The 22,344-nt window shown below is 41.2% G+C and overlaps 1 protein-coding gene across 2 annotated transcripts in view; it reads right to left on the reverse strand.

Moving 5' to 3' along the window:
• Window positions 1-22,344, reverse strand: part of XB5969698.L (provisional ortholog of laminin subunit beta 4 L homeolog) — an 88,413-nt gene that overhangs the window by 4,836 nt on the left and 61,233 nt on the right. For both annotated transcript variants that reach the window (XM_018259108.2, XM_018259107.2), the window contains exons 19-32: window positions 21,917-22,109; window positions 21,544-21,687; window positions 20,742-20,973; window positions 20,469-20,632; window positions 18,258-18,482; window positions 16,794-17,008; window positions 13,067-13,163; window positions 11,879-12,254; window positions 10,692-10,876; window positions 9,764-10,005; window positions 7,880-8,083; window positions 5,475-5,619; window positions 4,792-4,999; window positions 1,864-2,005 (exon numbers count right to left, since the gene is read on the reverse strand). In XM_018259108.2, the coding sequence (XP_018114597.1) occupies window positions 1,864-2,005; window positions 4,792-4,999; window positions 5,475-5,619; window positions 7,880-8,083; window positions 9,764-10,005; window positions 10,692-10,876; window positions 11,879-12,254; window positions 13,067-13,163; window positions 16,794-17,008; window positions 18,258-18,482; window positions 20,469-20,632; window positions 20,742-20,973; window positions 21,544-21,687; window positions 21,917-22,109 (2,772 nt within the window). The remainder of the gene's footprint in view (window positions 1-1,863; window positions 2,006-4,791; window positions 5,000-5,474; window positions 5,620-7,879; window positions 8,084-9,763; window positions 10,006-10,691; window positions 10,877-11,878; window positions 12,255-13,066; window positions 13,164-16,793; window positions 17,009-18,257; window positions 18,483-20,468; window positions 20,633-20,741; window positions 20,974-21,543; window positions 21,688-21,916; window positions 22,110-22,344) is intronic.

The following is a 22,344-nucleotide window of genomic DNA, read 5'->3' on the forward strand; positions in this document are numbered from 1 at the left end:
TATGAGATCTCATGCTACTGAGCTTTGATATTTAAGGGCAGATTTATCAAGGGTCGAATTTAGAGTTCATGAGAGTTTTTTTAAACTCGTAATTTGTCCAAAATTTGACCAACTGGAATTTATTAAAAAATTGAACTCGGGTGAATGGGATCGACCCGCAAACTTGAATTCGATTTGATTTTTTTTCAACAAAAAAACCTCGATTTTCAGAAAGGCTGCAAACAACTCCAAATTGATACCAGGACGTCCCCCATAGGCTAAAACAGCAATTCGGCAGGTTTAAAGGGATGCTGTCATTGAAAAACGTGTTTTTTCCAAAACGCATCAGTTAACAGTGATGCTCCAGCAGAATTCTGCACTGAAATCCATTTCTCAAAAGAGCAAACAGATTTTTTTATATTCAGTTTTGAAATCTGACATGGGGCTAGACATTTTGTCAGTTTCCCAGCTGCCCCAGTCATGTGACTTGTACCTGCACTTTAGGATGGAATTACTTTCTGGCAGGCTGTCTCAGTGGGACTTGGATTTTACTATTGAGACCTGTTCTTAGATCTACCAGGCAGCTGTTATCTTGTGTTAGGGAGCTGCTATCTCATTACCTTCCCATTGTTCTGTTGTGAGGGTGCTGGAGGGGGGGGAGGGGGATGATATCACTCCAACTTGCAGTACAGCAGTAAAGAATGATTGAAGTTTATCAGAGCACAAGTCACATTACTGGAGGCAGCTGGGAAATTAACAATATGTCTAGCATTAGTCAGATTTTAAAATTGAATATAACAAAATCTGTTTGCTCTTTTGAAAAATGAATTTCAGTGCAGAATTCTGCTTAAGCAGCATTTGGATGCATTTTGAAAAAAACATCTTTTCCCATGACAGTATCCCTTTAAGGTGGCAAATAGTCGAATTTGATATCTTAAAGGGGTACATGATGCATTTCGAAAATCTAATTCAAATTTTTAAAAACTCGAATTTTAACTATTCTCTAGCAGGAATTTCACAAAAAAAACCCTCAAAAATTTGAATTTCAAAATTCGCAATTCAAATTTGAAATTCACATTCGAGATTCTAATTTTCACTTTGGCCCTTGATAAATCTGCCCCTTAAACTGTGCATATGGATCATGGGATGTGTTTAGATTTACTCTCTTCCCCTGGAATTTGCATATTCAATATATATTCTACCCATCCCATTCATTTACCATGTTCACCCATGAAAACGTGTCACTCGTCAAAAAAATGTTGTCGTCCATAGACTTGCATTTTGGTGAATAGGATGGGTAGAACATATTATACAATGTAACTAGGGATGAGCGAATCTGACCCGTTCGGCTGAAAATTCCCTAAACGGGTCAGATTGGCCCATCCCTAATGATGAGCATCATATAATATGTTCTACTCATCCCACGAGAAGCCTGTTTGTCAGGAAGAACAGACAAGACAGAGGGGAGTAAGTGGGAACGAGAGTCTCTCTAAAACCCCTGTGCTCTGACTACTGCATCAAATATTTTAAATAGGGGTGGTTCACCTTTAAAGAAAACCTTTAAAATAGATAAATGCTCCTGCAAAAAATATTAGGTTTATCTAAATCCTGTACCAAGAACTTGATTAATTGTGACTAAAGCTCCATAAACACAGTGCAAATTTGGTAGTCACCATAATAACCAGATGTTGGCTTTCGTAGTTCTTCCTGCCGTTGGTCGAAAAATGCTAATAATTGATTGGTTACTATGGGTTACTGCCCAGGTGCTAATTTGCCCAGTGTTAAAAACAAGCCCCATGTTTCCCCAGCCTCCTACAAGAACATGGAGTTTCATTTCTATCATGTTAAGGAACATCTTACGGTGTTGTTTCCCCTTCCCCTCACCTGTTCCACTTTGTTTTTCAGATCTTGAATGCTTTGCTTGGCCTTTTTTAACGCCTTCTCTGCAGATTTTGCTTTGGCCTCAGCCTCCTGGAGCAGCGCTAGGGCATCGGATATATTTGCACTCACGGACTCTGCCTTAGCCCTGTATATACAGAATAAAAACAAGTCAAGGGACCAAACAATAAGTAATTTTCTTACAAATAAACCTTAAAAATAAAGTCTCTAATGGCAACTCTTCAGTGTAAGCTACTCAATGTTCTTGTTAATCAGCTCTATACCAGGCACACAATAAGCACCGGCCAATTATTTCCAAGCATCGGATCATGGGGGATTTAAATGAAGACTTGGATACGTCTCCCCAAACCAACATCAATGACTTTCTCTACCACAAACAGAATGAAGGTATCATACATAACATACAGCATTGATCTTGCCATGTGTTCTAGGATATTATACAGGTATGGCACCTGTTATCCAGAATGTTTGGGACCTGGGGTTTTCCAGATAAGGGATCTGTCTGTAATTTAGATTAACATTAGTAGAGGTATGGGACCTGTTATCCAGAATTCTCTGGATCTGGGGTTTTCTTGATAAGGGGTTTTTCCGTACTCTGGAGCTTCATACTTTAAGTCTACTAGAAAATCATATAAACATTAAATAAACCCAATAAGCTGGTTTTGTTTCCAATAAGGATTAATTATATCTTAGTTGGGATCAAGTACAAGATACTGTTTTATTATTACAGAGAAAAAGGAAATCATATTTTAAAAGTTGGATTATTTGGATAAAATGGAGTTTATGGGAAAAGTCCTTTCTGTAATTCGGAGCTTTCTGGATAATGGATTTCCGGATAACCCATCCCATACCTGTGGGACCTGTGATCCAGAATGTTTGTGACCTGGGGTTTTCCAGATAACGGATCTTTCTGTAATTTAGATCTTCATACTTTAAGTCTACTGGAAAATCATTAGACATTAAATAAACCCAATAGGCTGGTTTTGCTTCCAATAAGGATTAATTATATCTTAGTTGGGATCAAGTACAAGCTACTGTTTTATTATTACAGAGAAAAAGGAAATCATTTTTATAAATTTGGATAATTTGGATAAAATGGAGTCTGTGGGAGAAGGCCGTTCCGTAATTTGGAGCTTTCTGGATAACAGGTTTCCGGATAGCGGATCCAATATTTTTAAAAAATTTGGATTATTTGGATTATTTGGATAAAATGGAGACTTTCTGTATTTCTGCACTTTCTAGATATGTGTTCTGGGAGCATTATATATAAAAATTCAGCTGTATTTATCCTGCCATATCTTCTGGGATGTAATATACACTAAACTGACCCATTGGGTGGTATGAAGCAATCTGTGCAAAAAGTTTCTTTAACTATTCTCCCCAATTTCACTAATCTCCCTCCACCTATGAACATGATACTCATTGGGGTGCAAAGATTTGGACAGGGCTTTGTTCAAACTACTGATCAGCACTGATTACTACCACCCAATAAGAATGGCTTTAACTACACCAAACAGGCCAAAACATTCTGACCAATCAAGTGTTGAGTTTGAAAATGTATCATTTAAAAAAAAAAAATTAAAAATGTTCCTGACGGTCATGATGAAACCAATGTCCTCCCCAGATTTCTACTTCTAGCTATTTATAAGAAGCTTATCTAGTAAATGAGATAGTGGTAGTTCTGTTGGTCAGCGCTGCACACACAACGAATGCAATAAATATATAAATGTATACATATATATATATAGTGAATAAAGTACCCCCTCTTGTAAAATATAAGGATATTATAAGTTACCGAGGAGTTTCATGACCATATTGTCACGATCGCCGCCCGTAGCAGTCCTAGGAGCTCCGGGCGGCGTGTCTCTCTCTGCCGGCATCGCTCCCAAAATCACAGCGCCCATGGCCGCCACGTGGGTAGCGGCGCCGGCGCAATGACGTCAGCGCGGGCAGGAGAGACTGCGCATCGACGTCGGCGTAAAGACGCCAATGACGTCACTATGGCGCCAAATTTGAAAATAAAAGCACAGCCAAGACGCCAGAATGGTGCCCAAGTATAGTATACCTTCCTGGTGTGTATCCTGGGTTTCCTGTGAACTATTTAAGACTGTTCTTATTCCTGATTGTTCCTGATCCCTTGCCTGGACTTTGGATTTTGCTGATTATTCTGCCAGCCCTTGAACCCTTGCCTGGACTCTGACTATCCTTTTGATTAACCCTTTGGACACCGCGACTTTTGATCCCTCTGAGGGCTTCCTCCTAGATCCTGACCTCCTCCCTGGTGGGAGCATCCCAGCTCCCTGACACATATAAAAACACGAGGCCGAAGGCCTGGTCCAGGTCATGGAACTCCAAGGTAACTTCTAATATCCTCATATTTTGCAACTGGGGTTACTTTATTTATTATAATACACAAGTTTTAGGGAGTCATGTGACAGAAATGACATCAGAACTCACCGTTTATAACTGATGACATCAGAACTCACTGTTTATAAGGATATAATTTACAAGATATTCATGGCTTTTGTGTATTATATACATATATACATTGACTGTCAGGGAGTAACTGATGCCAAAGCTGTTTATTCCTCACTCAGACATATACATACTCTTGCCTGCCTAGCGTGACAGCTTCTCATTTCAACCACAAACCTTCTGTAACCCTAAGTGTCCCCCCTCCCTTCTGGGAGACATTGGAGAACTTCTTTTCTGAAAAAGAATAATTAGCCGTTTGTGCTTCTGTTCCCTGGGACGACACTGGCCTGAAATATTCTGTGTGGTCACATCTGGAATGTGTATGTAAAGGAAACAGCTGGGGACACTCCACTCTATCACCCTGAATTTAACTAACTAGTAACAATGACACCCATGGACAATAGAATGGACCTTTCATAAACGTATGGTGCAACTTACTGTGCCTCCTCAGCCTGTTTTTGCAGGTTCCTGGCGGTGGCCAAGATTTCAGAGGTGTTGCTCAGAAGCTCATCGGTGCAGCTGAGATTTCCGATACTTTCTTTGATCTCATTGACCAGTGCAGTAATGTCACCAGGGCTGGCGGGCAGAGAGATGTTCAAGACTTGTCGAGCCACTAACTCAATGCTTTCTGGATCAGCACCCTCTTCTACAGAAAAGAATCACACACAAACCATCAAAACCAATTGCTGTGCTTCAATCTAAACTAGGGATCCCCAACCTTTTTTTACTTGTGAGCCACAAATGTAGAAAGAGTTGGGAAGCAACACAACCATGAAAATAGTTCCATGGATGCCAAATAAGTCCTGTTGGCTATTTGGTAGCCCCTATGTGGACTGGTAGCCTAAAGGAGGCTCTTAGCACCTGCTTTGAGGGCACCGGGAGCAACATCCTAGGGTTGGTGAGCAACATGGATCACTGATCTAGAATATTATAAGATGGGTACTCAAATGCAAATAACTGTATCCCACAAGGGCTTGTTATTGCACTATGGTGCCTCCCTTCACTTGTAGTCACTGATAAAAGGGGTGAAAATATGAGATCAGGATAATTAATAATGTGCCCCTTTTTTGGAGGGTGTTTCAATTCTCAGCTTAGATACACCAGCACAAGGTGCCTCTCACCAGTTAGAAAATCTTTAATCTTCTTAATGAATTCCCTCAGCTTCTCTGTCGAATCCTCTATACGGTGCTTGGATTCTTTGGCGTTGGCCAGAGTGGCTTCCGTTTGGACCTTGGCATCTTCAGCAATTCCCTGGATATCTTGTATCTGACAAAAAGATCACAAAAAAAGCTCTAATAAAAATAGTGACCATGGACTATAAAGCATGTATCTCCCAGGCGGTGAATTATGTTGGTGGAGTGCAATGGGAGAGTTTTTATTTTAATGCGCTTTAAAGGAGAAGGAAATGCTAAAAGTAAGTAAGCTTTATTAGAAAGGTCTATATAAATATACCAGTAAACCCTCAAAGTAATGCTGCTCTGAGTCCCCTGTCAAAAAAACAGCATTTCTTTCCTTCTGTTGTGTATACTGAACATGGACTTCTGTATCCAGTTTCTAGAGCTGTTTAACAGGTATGGTAAGAATTCTGGATAATAAATATTGTGTTATAACTTGCACTGTTGTGGCTAATATATTGCCAATAAACTGCTTCTGTAGCTTTCCTTCTCCTTTAAATGGGCATTCATTTCATAGGTTTCGTAGGGCCCAGGTCTAAGAATCCACTGGCGGAACCTGGCTAGAAATGGCAGGGGCCTCGGCTCTTATGATAAGTAGAAAAATAAGAAGAATACAAATAACCTGAGGATGCTTAATTCAAAAGATTTTGCATTCAAAATGAAATAGTAGAAGTAGAAACGTGTAAGGGGGTGTAAAGTGGTGAAGAGTGTTATGTGCGGTAATGTTGTAATCTTTTTGTGTGACAAAATGTGTATGTATGTAAAATGTATATTTGTTTGTGTGTTGGATGTAAATTCTGGGAATCACCATTAGATGGCAGCAGAGTTATTTAACTTAGTTTTAGGTGTAGTTTTTACCCCGGCCACCAGAGGCCACTGTGGGACATAGAGGGCTATAAAAGGTGATGCCCCGCCCAAGGTGAGCTGTCTTGATTGGAGGGCATGGCCGAAGCAACATCACCTGGCTGGTGAGTGGAACCTACATCGGTAGATAGAGGAAGTTGGCATAGGAAAGATCAAAGTGAGCGAGAACTAGGTACACATAATAGTCAGGATATTTAGTAAGGGCAGTTTTGGCCCCATCAAGGAGGAAAGTGGAGTTGGTCTCCTACAGGCACTCCGTAAGTAAGGCAATCATTGGTAGTCTAGGACCAGGTAGGAAGGACACCGGTGCTTTAGGCCAGGACTTGGATGGAAAAAGGCTCCTAACCTGGAAGAGTGGAGGGGTATGACCCTGAAGGTATCGGGACACTATTGGAGAGTGGGGGGATACGGGTGGAGTATCCCCCCACTAGGAGGTTAGGTGGAATCCAATATCCTAAGGAAGGTGTGCCTATCAAGAAACTGATTTGTTGTAATATTTGTAACTAAATGTGTCTGAAGAAGTATTTACTGGACTGTATAAAGTGTGCCTGACTGAAGAAAAGCCTCTGCTGTGCCTCTAAATAAAGATCTTCTGTTCAACTTTTCCATCGAGTTCTGTGTTGTGAGTAACAGTTGGAAGCCCCTCCCACAAACAGTCTCATGCATACAAGTTCTAATTACATATAAGCACCCCAATACAGGGTCAGACCGGGCTGGCAGGACACCGGTAAAAAACTGGTGGGCCCCAGCATTCTTAGGCCCCACCAGCCTTCTTGGACCACTCCCCATGGGCACCCGATCACTGCTCCTGCTTCCCCGATCATGAAGAGAAGAGAAAAGAGGTAAGCGCTGGCAGAGGTAGAGGGTGTTTGGTTAGGGAGGGGGGACTGTGGAGGTTGGGCCAGTCGGTGTAGATCCAGGTGCTGCAACTCTGTTGGGCCCGGACCCCTCAATTCAATGCTACCTGATTATATTTTTCTTGAGTTGGGGGGTTCCAGATTGCGAGGGACATAGCGGGCGCCCTAGGCCCACTACTGTTTGCCGCCCCATACCCTCTCCTTTATCTGTGCAAATTTTCATCATCATCTTCACAGGAAATTTACTGTATCTCCTGGTCATCCCCAGGAACCAATGTGGGTGTGGTTGGGCAGCATGGTGCCCCCTAAAATCCCGCTGCCCTAGGCCCAGGCCTTGGTGGCCTTTCCACAAATCCGGGCCTGCATATTGCCTTGTCTGCTACTCCCGTTTTTCTGTAGCTTTAAAAACTACACTTTTCCCTGGAACAGTTACTGCAACCAGATGTTGACATGACTTGGCTTCTGGTTTCACCTCCAGTTCTAAATGTTGATAAACTGGAGATAAAGGAGGAGGGTGTTGTTTTTGCCCCAAGATACATGGGATAATGAGGAGATTTAGCACACACAACTAAACGTACACATATTTTTCATGTTCTACAACTAATGATGAGAAATAGTCAACAGAAATACCTTTTGAGCAATGTCTTTCAGCCTGTTGGCCATGTTTTCTAGCTCGTGTGTAATGTTCTGTGCTGTGCTAAGGGCCTTTGCAGAAAGTGGCAGAGCTCCGTTACAGTTCTCTCCCCCACATTTTCTCTTTCCGTCTTCATCTCTACAGTTTGCTCCCCCACATGGTGCGTCCTCACATTCCTGGTCTCCTGGGGCCCCACAAATCTTCCAAGGAAAGAATATAAAGTGGGAGTATTATGATAATGAATTCAACCATGTCTTGTAAAGTCAGTAGACTGCATAGGAGATTGGTCACAGACACAACTAAAATAACTTTGTAATTTTCCTGCTTCACCACAACACACGTCTCCCATGCTAATTCCCAGAGTACACTCAGGAGTAAGTTAGTTTTTCTCCAAACAGTATCAATTCTAATGACCAGCCAAAACAGTGACCAAAACACCAACATCAAATATTGGATACGTTATCCGGAAACCTGTTATCCAGAAAGCTCCAAATTACGGAACGGCCTTCTCTCACAGACTCCATTTTATCCAAACTATCCAGATTTATAAAAATGATTTCCTTTTTCTCTGTAATAATAAAACAGTCGCTTGTACTTGATCCCAACTAAGATATAATTAATCCTTATTGGAAGCAAAACCAGCCTATTGGGTTTATGTGTTTATGATTCCATGATTTTCTAATAGACTTAAAGTATGAAGCTCCAAAGTACAGAAAGACCCCTTATCCAGAAAACCCCAGATCCAGAGAATTCTGAATAACAGGTCGAATACCTCTATTAATGGTTCCAATAACTTCCCTTTAAAGGGCATCAACCTTCTTCCTTGATATAGTTTTCTCTCATTTTACCAATACTGTAAGGTTTAGCTTATTTTTAAGAATTCCTTTCTGGTTACCTAAAACTAAAGGCGAAGGGGGCTTGTTTAGCAAGTAAGCAGTGTGCAAAGTGTCATTTCAAATGCAATTCATCATGTTTTTACACCAGAGTCTTGGTGGATTCCAATTTTTCCAGATATAGGATCATATCCGATATTGAGCACAATAACAACCTTTGCACCTATTGATCCAGCCCACAGAGGGAACCCACTAAATTTCTACCAGCCTGGATATGGTGGCACCCCCCTTGTGTCAACAGGTGAACTTGCGAGAGATTCAGAGTAGATGGGACACAATGTAGAGATACAGAATATTGGTATCTGGCTGCTACAGCAGCAGCGTTTTCCTTAACAATTAAACCAATTATGTCAAGTAATGGAAAAGCTCAATATGTAGTTTACTAGTTTCTTTATAAGTGCAGTGCAACTTTTTATACATGGAGGCCGATAATTATTGGGGCTCAGTTTTAAACCTAGGTGCCAAATTGCGGCCATTGTGTTATTGATGGCACAAAATCAGCAATTTGTTTTGCAGTTTAGCACCAATATAAGCAAATAAGCATATCCTGTCATACAAAAAGAAGTATATGAAATACTCGAGCAAGAAGAAACATCTACAACTACAAATATATATTTGTATGTTTTAATTGGCTTCATATGAAATATTAGCAATAGGGATGCACCTAACCCTTTTTTCAGTCCTTGGGCTGAATCCCAGGGTATGGATCAGGCCCAATACCAAATCCGAACCCTTCTTCTGCAATGGAAAAGCTGGCACATGGATGGAAATACTCATTGCACGCAAAAAATTTTTCAGTTGTATAGGGTTTGGATTTGGTTCGACCAGGCTCTTGAATTCGGCCGCATCCTTTTAAAAGTAGTTAAGATTCAGCCAAATCCCAAACTGAATTCAGGATTGTGGTGCATCCCTAATTAGCAAACACCGCTTCTGTCTACTATATCACTAACGAACAGGGCTCTAGAACTAAGATAATGGAATAATTACCTTCTCATTGATTTTGGAAACATTGAGTCCCTGAACCTTCTTTTGCAGCTCCTTCAATGAGCTCCTCTGAGCAGTCATGTTCCTTTTGTACGTGTCGAGTTTTTCCTTCAGAAGCCGCTCCGTTTCCTCCCGTGTCTGCTGGGACTGGAAGACTGGGCTTCCCGGACCATAAACTGAGCCATTGACCATCTTCTCAGCCTCTGTGGATTCTAAATACGACTTCAAAATGCTGTTGTAGGATTCTAGGAAGAACAGCATTGTTAAATGCACAAGAAGCCTAGTTCAAACGCAGCATATACTGTGTGTTATTCATGCATTCCCATTGGCCTGGGCCCTATAACAATGAGGAACCACACTGCTAGGAAAGAGGAGCGGCATTAAAGTGAGTGCAGGGGTGAAATAACTGGTATCAGTTTAATGGGCAGGTCCGGACTGAGAATTAAAATAGGCCCTGGCATTTCAGGTACACAGAGGCCCAATCATCCCACACAGAGGCCCAAACAGCCCCCACCAGCCCACTAAATACTGACTTTCTATGGGACTTTATAGCAGCCCCTCTGGCATTTGCCAGAACCCACAGATTGCCATTCTAGGCCTGGCCCTGGGGTACAGAAGGCCCAGTGTGGTCCTTACTGATATAAACATTCAATATAAATCCTATGACACATCTCTAGTGCATTATAAAAAATATTTTGCCCCCTGTTTAAATGTATAAATGGACTACAAGTCTCTCCATGACTTAAATAACTCTACTTATGGCCTTGGTTGTGGATCTGATAGCTGTGAATAGTATTTCTCAATACACTATACAAGGTAGGGAAGGTTTATTTAATTCTGCTTCTCCGTTCTTGGCTTCATACAGAAATATTATAAAGAATACTTGTCTATACAGATATATCTGACGTCGAGGTTTATCTCAAGGCATTACCATTGAATCCTGCAGCGACTATGGCCTCTATCTGCACTTTCAGATGATACACGGTCTCATTCACAACATTAATATCTATCGTCAGTTTGTCCAGCTTTCCCTTTTGCCTTCGGTCCTTGGCCTCTGTGCCATTCATTTGCTTTTCCTGGGTGTGTAGCTGATATGAGAGCTGAGCCACTTCAGTCCTGCAGGGGGAACATGGCAGAAGAAAACTTGAAGCAATTGGCTTGTGAACAATTTATAAAACTAAAATTATCCCTGAGAGATGTAGCCATATAATCAGAGTTCCAAGGCTCTAATTATAGTCCAAGAGTGGGTTTCTGCTATGGCACACTAAGAAGCCTCAATATGCTGTGCTAGTGTAATGGATCTCATTGAGAACCTCCTGAAGTGTAAGACGAAAACAATTCATTGTGTTGCACATATAAGGAACACCATGCCTTCTTGATATTTTGCTGTGTAATTAGGGAACTATCACCAAACATTTGATTATGTCTACAAACCATGGAGGTTGTCATTTTTGGCTGATGATTGTAAAAGTGCAGCTTTTAGCAGTGGACAGTTGTTGTCATTTTGGCACCTTTGCTTTTCCCAAGGGTGGTAAGAAAGTCCTTGGGTGTCTTTGGCCATCCAATACAAAAAGGGATAGGAAGAAGCCCTGGTGCTCCACCCTGAGCCATCAGCTACTGGAACAGATTCACCCATATAGTAGTTGAGCAGGCGCTATCATAGGCTTGTGTTGGTGAACACAAAATGTTTGTACAAAAATAAACATCAACTTGCTTTTACATGCCTGTTGGGAAGTTTGGACTTTTGAGTGCCTGCTCAACTACTATACAAATACCTTACAAAGCAGCTCCACCACCACACTTCACTGCAGGCTATGTTTTAAACCTTTAACCAGTAAATGATGCCTTCTGTTGCCATTGGTTACTAGACCTGGAGAAACCCCGCCTTTTTTATGTCATTATCCTTATATGTGCCTTGATGCACAGTGCTGCATGTATGGTGTGGCGCAGGAGCTCAGTCCAATGAAATTCACTCAAACGTAACCAACCTACTGTTGGTCTGATAAGTTCTATGTGTTCCTGGTTTGTGTCTAGAGCACTATATGAATGTTGCATAAAGCAATGCCAATATGAAAGGTTGATGGGCTTCAATCAGCTCTGTGACAGAATGGAACTTGCCTTATTTTGTTTACTAGTTTGTTCATTTGCTCCAACATTCTCATTCCCTCAGCACCTCCATCTTCAATGAGCTCTTCAATGGTTCTCAGCTTCATCTCTAATTCCCTAATCTGACTGTGGTTGCCTGGGGCTACTTCCCCCTCCCGGAAGTCTGACAATTTCTGCTGAATGACCCGGAGCTTATCCCGGAGCTGAGAGATTATCATGTCCCATTGGGCAAAACATTCATGACAGGGCAAGCACTGGGGATAATTGTTCTCAAAGCCCCTGGCGCACTGATCACATCTCCGTCCCGTGAAACCTTTCCGACAGAAACACTTTCCAGTGAGGTGGTCGCACTGTGCCGTCTCTGACCCGTATTCATCACAGTTGCATACTACAAAGAGACAAGTGCAAGGAATTAGAATTACACCATTCGCTAAAGACCATAGTTGGTCCCATTCTGTGCCTACTGATCTCCCAACTTTGTAGAGTAGACTTTCCTTTATAGACATATGTCCATATGAGGCTACACATCAGCAGAAGAAGCTCTTGTCTCAGTTATCCCGTATCAACCAATCAGTAGATAGCTCTTATTGGTCTACTACTGTTAGAATACTAAGCGCATACACGTGCTTTGTAGCTCTGGGTTGCTATAGGTTACTAGCAGGTCAAAAAGCTCTAGGGAAAATTAACTGACTAATATGAACTAAACAGGCAGTCAGGACAAGCAGCACATGCAATAAAAATGGACTTCTTCTTCTTCAATGTATATAGCAAATACAATATTCAAGGTATGGGATCGATTATCCAGAAAGCTCCAAATTACGGAAAGACTGTCTCCCATAGACTCCATTTTATCCAAATAATCCAAATTTTTAAAAATGGATTTCCTTTTTCTCTGTAATAAAAAAACAGTAGCTTGTACTTGGTCCAAACTAAGATATAATTAATCCTTATTGGTAGCAAAACCAGCCTATTGGGTTTATTTAATATTTGCGTGATTTTATAGTAGACAAAGTATGAAGATCCAAACTATGGAAAGATCTGTTATCCGGAAAACCCCAGGTCCCGAGCATTCTAAATAACAGGTCTCACACTTGTACTATCAATTCACTAAAAATGTACTTGTATAGTAACTCTTTATACTGTATGTGGATGGCCACCCCCAAAAATGATCCTCTAGTCCCTCTTGTAGCAGATCATTACCTTCACATTTTATTTGTGGGTCACCCCAGTAATTCTCTTGGCAGTGTGAGCAGACTCTACCCCCAAAACCGGGTTGGCAGTGACATTGGCCTGTGAACTAGACAACAGAGAGAACAGAGTTAAAGGCAGTGGAACTGAAAGGCTGATATTTAGATAACAAATGGGATAACAAGACATCAATGGAATGGAATCCTATTGCAGATTCAAGAACCTCTGCCTCTGTTTAATAGAAACTTACTATGGGATGCTTTTAAATCTATTGGATTGGCTGACAATGCTGGGGCAGATTTACTAAAGGGCGTAGTGATGATTCGCCAGCATTACCACTTTCAGGCACTTTGTCGATTTACTAACGGGCGCAGACGTAACTTCACTAGCGAAAGTGACAGACGCTAGTGATAGACGATAGACGTTGCACTCTATCGCCAGGTGAATTTTCGCTCTGGCGAATGGACGTTACGCCGCAAATTCACTAAGATGCAGACTTTACTGAAAGTTACCTCCTTCGCTGGACTTGACTTCGTCAGCTCAGACCAGTCGAAGTGCATTGGAGTGCATAGATCTTTCTCAATCTTCTGTTACTTACATCATATTTTTAGTGGAAAAAGTCCCAAAAAACACTGGCGTCTTTTTCCTTTTTTTTGGGTAACCGGTCCCCCCATACATTTTCTAACATATGGAACATTAACTATACACTGGGCTCATGTGTAGGGCATTATAACAAGTCTATTTTCTTTATTAAGGTTCCGGCCATATGCAAATTAGCCTGAGTGAAGACCTCTAACAAAGTTGCGCTAGGCATAATTGAACGCTAGCGCATCTTTGCTTTGATTGCCGAAGCAACACTAGCGAAAATTCGCCAATGTTCTACACCCTGGATGCAACTTCGCATTTTAGAAAATTAGCTTTGTCTGAGCGAACTTTTGCTGGCAAAGTGTTGCTATGGCTGTGAAGCCCTGTGGGGGAAACGGAGGGGTGATATCATTCCAACTTCCAGTGCAGCAGTAAAGACTGAAGTTTAGCAGAGCACAAGTCACATGACTGAGGGCACCTGGGAAACTAACAACATGTCTTGCCCCAAGCCAGATTTCAAAATAAAGTATATATAAAAAAAATCTGTTTGAAAAATGGATTTCGATGCAGTATTCTGCTGGAGGGGCGCTATTAACTGATGCATTGTGTAAAAAAAACAAGTTTTACTGTGATGAAACCTGATGGGTAAAAGGGAATGTAGTCACCCACTTATTTTTCCTTAAAGGGGAACTGTCGCGAAAATGAAAATTTAATATAAGCTTCAGCATACTTAAATAAGAAGTTTTCTAAATATAATCAATTAAAAATGCTGTGCCATTTCTGAAATAATCAATTTACTCATCACTATTCCTCTCTCAGCATCTGTTTCTCTTCTCTCTCATTCAGGAGTCAGCTATTCATTGACAGTTAGATCTAATATATCTTATAGGGGGGCTCCTTTTGCCTAGAAGATGTATCAGAGCTCACTCTATTAAAATCACCAGACATCCTGTCTCTCTACATGCAGAATTTGTGCAAAAGGCAGTTATTTTGTTTGTACTAGAATCAATAATTTGAGTGAGCTCTAATACTTTCTGCCTCTATATGATATATTGGATCTAACTGTCAATGAAAATCTGACACCCAGCTGCTGCATGAAGACCGAATGAAGAGAAACAGATGCTGAGAGAGGGATAGTGAAGATAAACTTGATTATTTCAGAAACAATGCAGAATATTTAATTGATTGTATTTAGAAAGTTCCTTATTTCAGTATGATGAACAGACCCGGATTTGTGGCAAGGGTTGCTGGGGAAGGATTTGAGCGCTTTCGCCGGCAGGCACTAGGACCTGGTAGGTGAATGCGCTCCCAGGTAGGTGGGCACGCACGGGTGGGCCTAGGGGCGGCGAAAGAGGAGATCTGGCCCCGATCATGAAGCTTTCTGGGTAGAATACTCAATGCAGTGTTACAATCTGAGCATGCTCCTGAAATTTGCATATTAGAGTCTCTGTTATAGTCACAGTATGGCCTCCCTCAGTGAAAGAACCCATTTGACAAAGTAAGGGATTTTTTTAAAACCTGCAGTTTTTTCAAAAAACTATATATGTAGTTTGATTAAACGTGTTTAGCTTGTACTGGTCAGATTGTTCATATGTGTTTGATTTTGGCTGTGATAGGTGCCCTTTAAATTATCATTTTCGCAATAGTTCTCCTTTAACAGAATGCCAGTGGACAGTTAAACTTCAGGCTCTTTCGATGGTGCTTTGGAACATTCCATTAACTTTATTAAAATGGATATTCAGTGGCCATTCTTTCTATGGACATGTTTTTTTCCAAAAGAACTGAGTTATTAGGGTGCCTGGCACTGGAATGGGTATATGTATTTATTTACCCTTTAATCCACCATAGAGACTGTCTACACAAACTGCTAGAGGTGAGTATTTCATAATACAGACAGACAGACATAGTTCCCAGTATTAACTGGGAATTATAATACATAATTGTACCTGTAGGCACAGGCTGCAGAACAGACACTGTGTAAGTAACATTGTACTAAATCCAATATGTAACAAGTACCCACACCCCCAATATCAAATGAAAAATATCAGATTCTAGCACATGGGGATGTGCCCTATAAAAATGAACAGACCATCAAATAGCAATAGCAACGGCAGGGATCTGAAATTCCCCCTGCAGGATGAGCAGTCCGATAAAACGAAATAAACCAATAAAACTGAGTATAAAAGGGCAAAGTGCATCTCACACCTGTCAGATACAGAATAATCTGGGTTATAATAATAAAGTATTATTTTGTATCTGTGTGTGTCTCACTGCCTAAATCTAAGGGGTTATTTATCAAATGTCGAATTTAAGAGTAACGTGAATTTTTTTAAACTCTAATAAATTCATTATGCGGCAAAGCCACAAAGGCCCGGCCTAGGGCTGCATAAAGGACAGTGGCCTCTGGGCACCCTCGGGGGAAATCCGGCCCTGCGAATGGTTATTCGAATGTTATTTATGAAAAAAAAAAAAATTTGATCGAATAGCCCCAACCAGAAAACACAAATCGAATTGGAATCGAGTTTTCCTCTAAAAAAAACTAGAGTCTATTTTCGAAGCGAAACTTGGGGAAAATGTGACTCATCGCTACTATTAACATCTTCAAATAGTTCAAGGAACCTCTGCCATCGACTTCTACCTGAACTCAGCAGGTTTTAGGTGGAGAATAGTCAAATTAAAACCAGGGTCGAGGTCTGATAAATCTCACATTCTATATCAAATTCGATTTGGTGGTTTTAAATTCAAATCTGTGAGTTTTGACGAAAAAAAAAAAAAAGTAAATATTCGAATTTACCATTCGAACATTAGTAAATCTGCCCCCTACAGTTGTATTGATTACAATTATTATGTATAAATAGTAGGGATGCTAGTATTTGAATTTTTCGGTTTGGGATTTTTCAGCAGGATTCGGATTTGGCCGAATCCTTCTGCCAGGCCAGACCGAATCCTAATTTGCATATGCAAATTAGGGGCGGGAGGAAATCACGTGACTTTTTCAGTTCGGGATTCTGTTCGATATTTGGCTGAATCTTTCGTGAAGGATTTGGGGGTTCGGCCGAATCCAAAATAGTAGATTCGTTGCATCCCCAACAAATACACATAAGAGAGGGCTGATACAGACCTAGATCGGGGGTATATTCTGAGCCGGACTCACCACATTGCAGTCCTGTCGGAGGGAGTGGGCTGGGTCACAAGCACAGGGCTCACAACCAAGGTCCCCTCCAAAATTCCAGAAGTTGGGGGCACACTGATCGCAACTCTTGCCCAGTACGTTGGCTCTGCAGGGGCAATGGCCGGTCACCCGGTCACAATAGCAGACATCTCTGGTGCAGTGGGATTGCAGGGTGCCCTGCTCATTGCATGTACATCCTATTTTAAAGAGACAGACAAGTGAGACCTGCAGAAATTGCAAGAATAGATACATTGTGAGACCCAAATGAATCTCTGGCCAATACCCACTTCTTATGTAAAAGCCACTCCCCCAAGTGTTGTGATCCCACCCCCATATGTAACTGCTTCATTCCCAATGTCCTCAGCCCGCTCCCTTTTCTGTTTCAGTGTATCTGTCAATCCCCTTTAAGAGCTGATATTCCCAGGTATAGGGGCACAGCACTGAAACCTATTACTATACAAATGGCATATTTATCATTTACATTTAAAGAGGGGGTTCACCTTTTAGTTAACTTTTAGTATGTTATAGAATGGCCAGTTCTAAGCAACCTTTCAATTGCCTAATAAGGTAATTATTAATCAACAAGCCTATGATTAAGGACTAGTGTAGTCCGAAACGCGCCAGGCAATGATGTGGCCTTTGATCTTAATAATCTGATAGCCAAACAATTGGATGTGCGCTTCACAATTTTTTGGATGTGCGCTTCACGTTTTTCAATATTCAACTTTTCAATTGGTCTTCATTATTTATTTTTTATAGTTTTTTTTTAATTATTTGCCGTCTACTGTCTCTTTCCAGCTTTCAAATGGGGAGTCACTGACCCAATCAAACAAATGCTCTGTAAGACTACTTATTATTGTTCATCTGTCTATTCAGGCCCTCTACTATTCGTATTCCAGTCTCTTATTCAAATCAATGCATGGTTGCTAGGGTAATTTGGACCATAACAACCAGATTGTTAAAAAAATGGAAACTGGAGAGCTGCTGAATAAAAAGCTAAATAACTCAAAAATGAAATATAATAAAAAATGAAAAACAATTGCAAATTGTCTCAGGATATTATTCTCTACATAAGGGGTCCCAAACCATTTTTACCCGTGAGCCACATTCAAATATAAAAAAAGTTGGGGAGCAACACAAGAATGAAAAAGTCCCTTGGAATGCCAAATAAGGGCTGTGATTGGCTATTTGGTAGCCCCTATGTGGACTGGCAGCCTACAGGAGACTCTACTTGGCACTATACTTAGTTTTTATTCAATTCAAACTTGTTTCAAGCTTGGAATTAAAAAATAAGCACCTGCTTTGAGGATCCTGAGAGCAACATCCAAGGGGTTGGAGAGCAACATGTTACTCACGAGCTACAGGTTGGGGATCACTGCGCTACATCATACTAAAAGTTAACTCAAAGGTGAACAACCCCTTTAATGTTGACATATGTTGACTTACGGCGGCAATTTCTTTGCATGGCGCTGCCATAGAAACCAGCTTTGCATTCTTGGCAGTGAGCTCCATCTGTGTTGTAGAGGCACTTCATGCACATGCCGCTATGAGAGTCACATGACTCGGGGTCAGTGGGGTCGATGTTGTTGTTGCACTGACATGGCCGGCACTCCCCGCCTTCCTGTTCAGGGTTTCCAAAGTAGCCGGGAGAGCAGCGGTCACAGCGTGTCCCTGTGGAGTGTTAGAGTCCAGATCATATCAGAACAGACACAGCCCAAAGTTACCCTCTATACTAGAGCATGAAAGATTCACCCAAGTGAATTAGCCGTATTGAACAATAATTTATGTCCGCACTTTTAAATATTCTCTATGGCGGTACTATATATTCTGCTAATGCTAATTATTCTATATGAAGGTGGTGCCAAATATTCTATATTTTGGTGTTACAAATATTCTAGACTTAGGCAATGCCATATAGTTTCTATCAAGGGGGTACCAAATATTCAAATATTCTCTATTGAGATTGTGCCTCTATAATTATCTGGTGCCATACATTCTCTCTTTAGGCAGTACAAACAATTTTCTATTTAAAGTTTGCCAAATATTATTTGTTTATAGGTGGCCAAATATTATCTATTTAGTTGGTGCCATATATTCTTTAATTGGGTGGTGCCATATATTCTTTATTTAGTTGGTGCCATATATTTTTTATTTAGTTGGTGTCATATATTCTTTATTTAGTTGGTGTCATATATTCTTTAATTGGGTGGTGCCATATATTCTTTATTTAGTTGGTGCCATATATTCTTTATTAGGTGGTGCCATATATTCTTTATTTAGGTGGTGCCATATATTCTTTATTTAGTTAGTGTCATATATTCTTTAATTGGGTGGTGCCATATATTCTTTATTTAGTTGGTGCCATATATTTTTTAGTAGGGGGTGCCATATATTCTTTATTTAGTTGGTGCCATATATTCTTTATTTAGGTGGTGCCATATATTCTTTATTTAGGTGGTGCCATATATTCTTTATTTAGGTGGTGCCATATATTCTTTAATTGGGTGGTGCCATGTATTCTTTATTTAGTTGGTGCCATATATTCTTTATTTAGTTGGTGCCATATATTCTTTATTATTTGGTGCCATATATTCTTTATTTAGGTGGTGCACACCCAATTCACAGAAAGAAGTAAGATAAGGTGAGTAGGTACTTAAGACATAGGTTGTGCCATAAACTCTCTACCTGTGAGTTTTAAATCACAGGTAAGTGATTAAAAGTGACAAGCAAAGGAGAAAAAAAAGGCACTCACAGATCTCACAAACAGGCTTGTAAAAGAAACTGAAAACTTTATTTTAGAGCAAAAAATGGATCAAAACATAGCGTTTCGTGCCTTCCGGTAGTACTGCCACCTTCTGGAAGTTAGTGTGTGCCCTTTATTTCCATAATAGGAGTTTATTTAAACAAGGCATTCTGGGTAGAATACTCAAGGCAGTGCTACAATCTGAGCATGCTCCTGAAATTTGCATGTTTTAGTCTCTGTTATAGTCACAGTATGGCCTCCCTCAGTGAAAGAACCCATTTGACAAAGTAAGGGATTTTTTAAAATCTGCAGGTTTTTTTTTCAAAAAACTATATATGTAGTTTGATTAAATGTGTTTAGGTTGTACTGGTCAGATTGTTAATATGTGTTTGATTTTGGCTGTGATAGGTGCCCTTTAATCATAGGCTTGAACAACAGAAAGACCAGGATACCAAATATATACCCCCAGACCCACCAATCACCAGAGTACATCCAGTAACCAATATTATATTTATAATAACTCATTCGTTAATGGATGTACTCTGGTGATTGGTGGGTCTGGGGTATATATCTGGCATCCCGGTCTGCCTCTTGTTTTAGCCTACGATTAAGTTTTGGAAGGCATGAAACGCGTAAGGCTATGTTTTGAACCATTTTTTTGCTCTAAAATAAAGTTTACAGGTTTTTTTACAAGCATGTTTGTGGGATCTGTGAGTACCTGCCGTTCTTCTCCTTTGGTTGGATACTTCCACCTCGAGCTGTAGGTTTGGGGCATAAGCACCCAGACCCCACTTATCACTGGTGAGATTATAAACTCAGGTTTTACACTGGGATTCTTTTTTCTCTTTAAATGCGTTAAAATTGACAAGACTTTGTTGGTGCTTACTCTGACATACACTGACATTCAGTCTCACCTGTATATCCGGGAGCACAGAGGCACACAATTTGGTGGGAATCCTTGTCAGCATAGCAGGAGCTTCCATGGTAATTCTGACTGCCAGGATACCCAGGGCAAGGACAGGGTCGGCATTGTTGACCAGAACCCAGTATGGGGTCCCCATAATATCCATCCAAACATCTGAAATTGAGGGTCAGGCTTATTAGTGCACAGCAGTGCCCAAGTATGGCTGAATTAATTCACGAGTTGCTCGGTTGCTGTGCCATTTTAGACACGAGTAACAACTTACTTGTCACAGTGGCGTCCGGTAGTGGAATCCCGGCATCTGATGCAGGCTCCAGTCTTGGGGTCACACTCATCAGAATGTCCGTTACACTGGCACGGCCTACAGTGAGGATAACCCCACTGCCCTGCCAAGCACTGGTCACACTGTCTGCCGGCCACGTTGCTCTGACATGGGCACTGACCTGTGAAGGGATTGCATAACCTGGAGGTGGAACCTTGTGGGTGGCAGTCACATTCTGTGGGGGGAAATAGACAGAAGGACACATTCACTCATACAACATTTGCAAATACGAGATATGTGCAGGAAGGCAGCAACACTTGATGGGTAACAATGATGGGAGAAACTAGAACTGGTCTATGCAAAAAATCTCTATCTAGTCACCTGCAAATCAGGGATTGGCTGATTTGGGAAGGACAATTTCACTTCCCCAAAAGAAGAGGCACCTGAAAGTGGGAGAGGGTTTTGTGGAGAATGGGGGTTCTGGGAGTGGCTATGGTAGATGTGGTGTTATAGAAAAATCTTGACATTTTTAGACTTCACCCCAAGTCCTTCCTGTTGTTATAACTGGACATCTGCCCAAACCACTCTAAGCACTGGAAGCATTGTCCACTCTGGGTCTTCAAATCAGGACTGTCCTGATGAAGAGCACATTCTGCATGGATGCATGGCTGTAGGTTGCCCATCCCAACTGTAGATCCATACCGCCATGTAACGGGATGCCTGGAGCAGCATGATATTCCTATTATTATATTAATAATATCTATATCTTACTTGTTACTTGTTATAAAAAAAACTCTCCACTTACTGCTGCATCCATATGGGCCGAATCCATAGGTCCCTGGAGCGCACTGGTCACAGCGCTGGCCAATCACATTAGGCTTACACTTGCACTGCCCTCCTATCTTGTCACAGACAGCACTGAGGGAGCCCTGCGGGTCACACAGGCAGGCTGCAAAATATACACGCGTGTACAGAGTAACGTGTTAATTACATACATTAGTTAGTATGGAGCTAAAAATGGAAGGAATTAACTGCTGGATGATATTCCACCACTAGCATTCACTCTTCATAGAGGGTCAGTAGCAAAAGTAAATTAAAACACCACCAATGGGTTTACATGGCATATGCACTTACTCTGCATATCATTTCTGTAAATAGAAATGAAGAGCACAACTCACGCAGAGCTCCATCGTGGATGATGGCAGAGATGCTGCAGAGAAGCTTGATGCACATTTCTGCCAGGTCAGGCATGGTGGCCATTTTGAAGGAATCCAGACACATGTATCGTTCCACCTCCTCCCGGTGATGCACTGACACGGGGTCATTTCCATGGAAGCCGGGGAGCTCATAGATCTTGGGCAGTAGGACCAGCTATGGGGCAAAAGAAGGTTACAATATGAGAAGTAAAATTCAACCGAATGACTTGTACCTGCTCTGAGCACGAGTCCAGTGTTACATCTTGCTCTTAAGACTCCCCATGTTCTTCCCCTAGTGCCCTATAGTATGGGCAACATTGGATGGGAACACCTAGGGGGGTGCAGCATAAATACTTGTGGACTGGAACAAAAACCAAAAAAGTGAATTGCACTGAAAATCTCTCCTATTG

The sequence above is a fragment of the Xenopus laevis genome, chromosome 4L (genome assembly GCF_017654675.1).
Source record: "Xenopus laevis strain J_2021 chromosome 4L, Xenopus_laevis_v10.1, whole genome shotgun sequence".
Lineage (NCBI taxonomy): Eukaryota > Metazoa > Chordata > Amphibia > Anura > Pipidae > Xenopus > Xenopus laevis.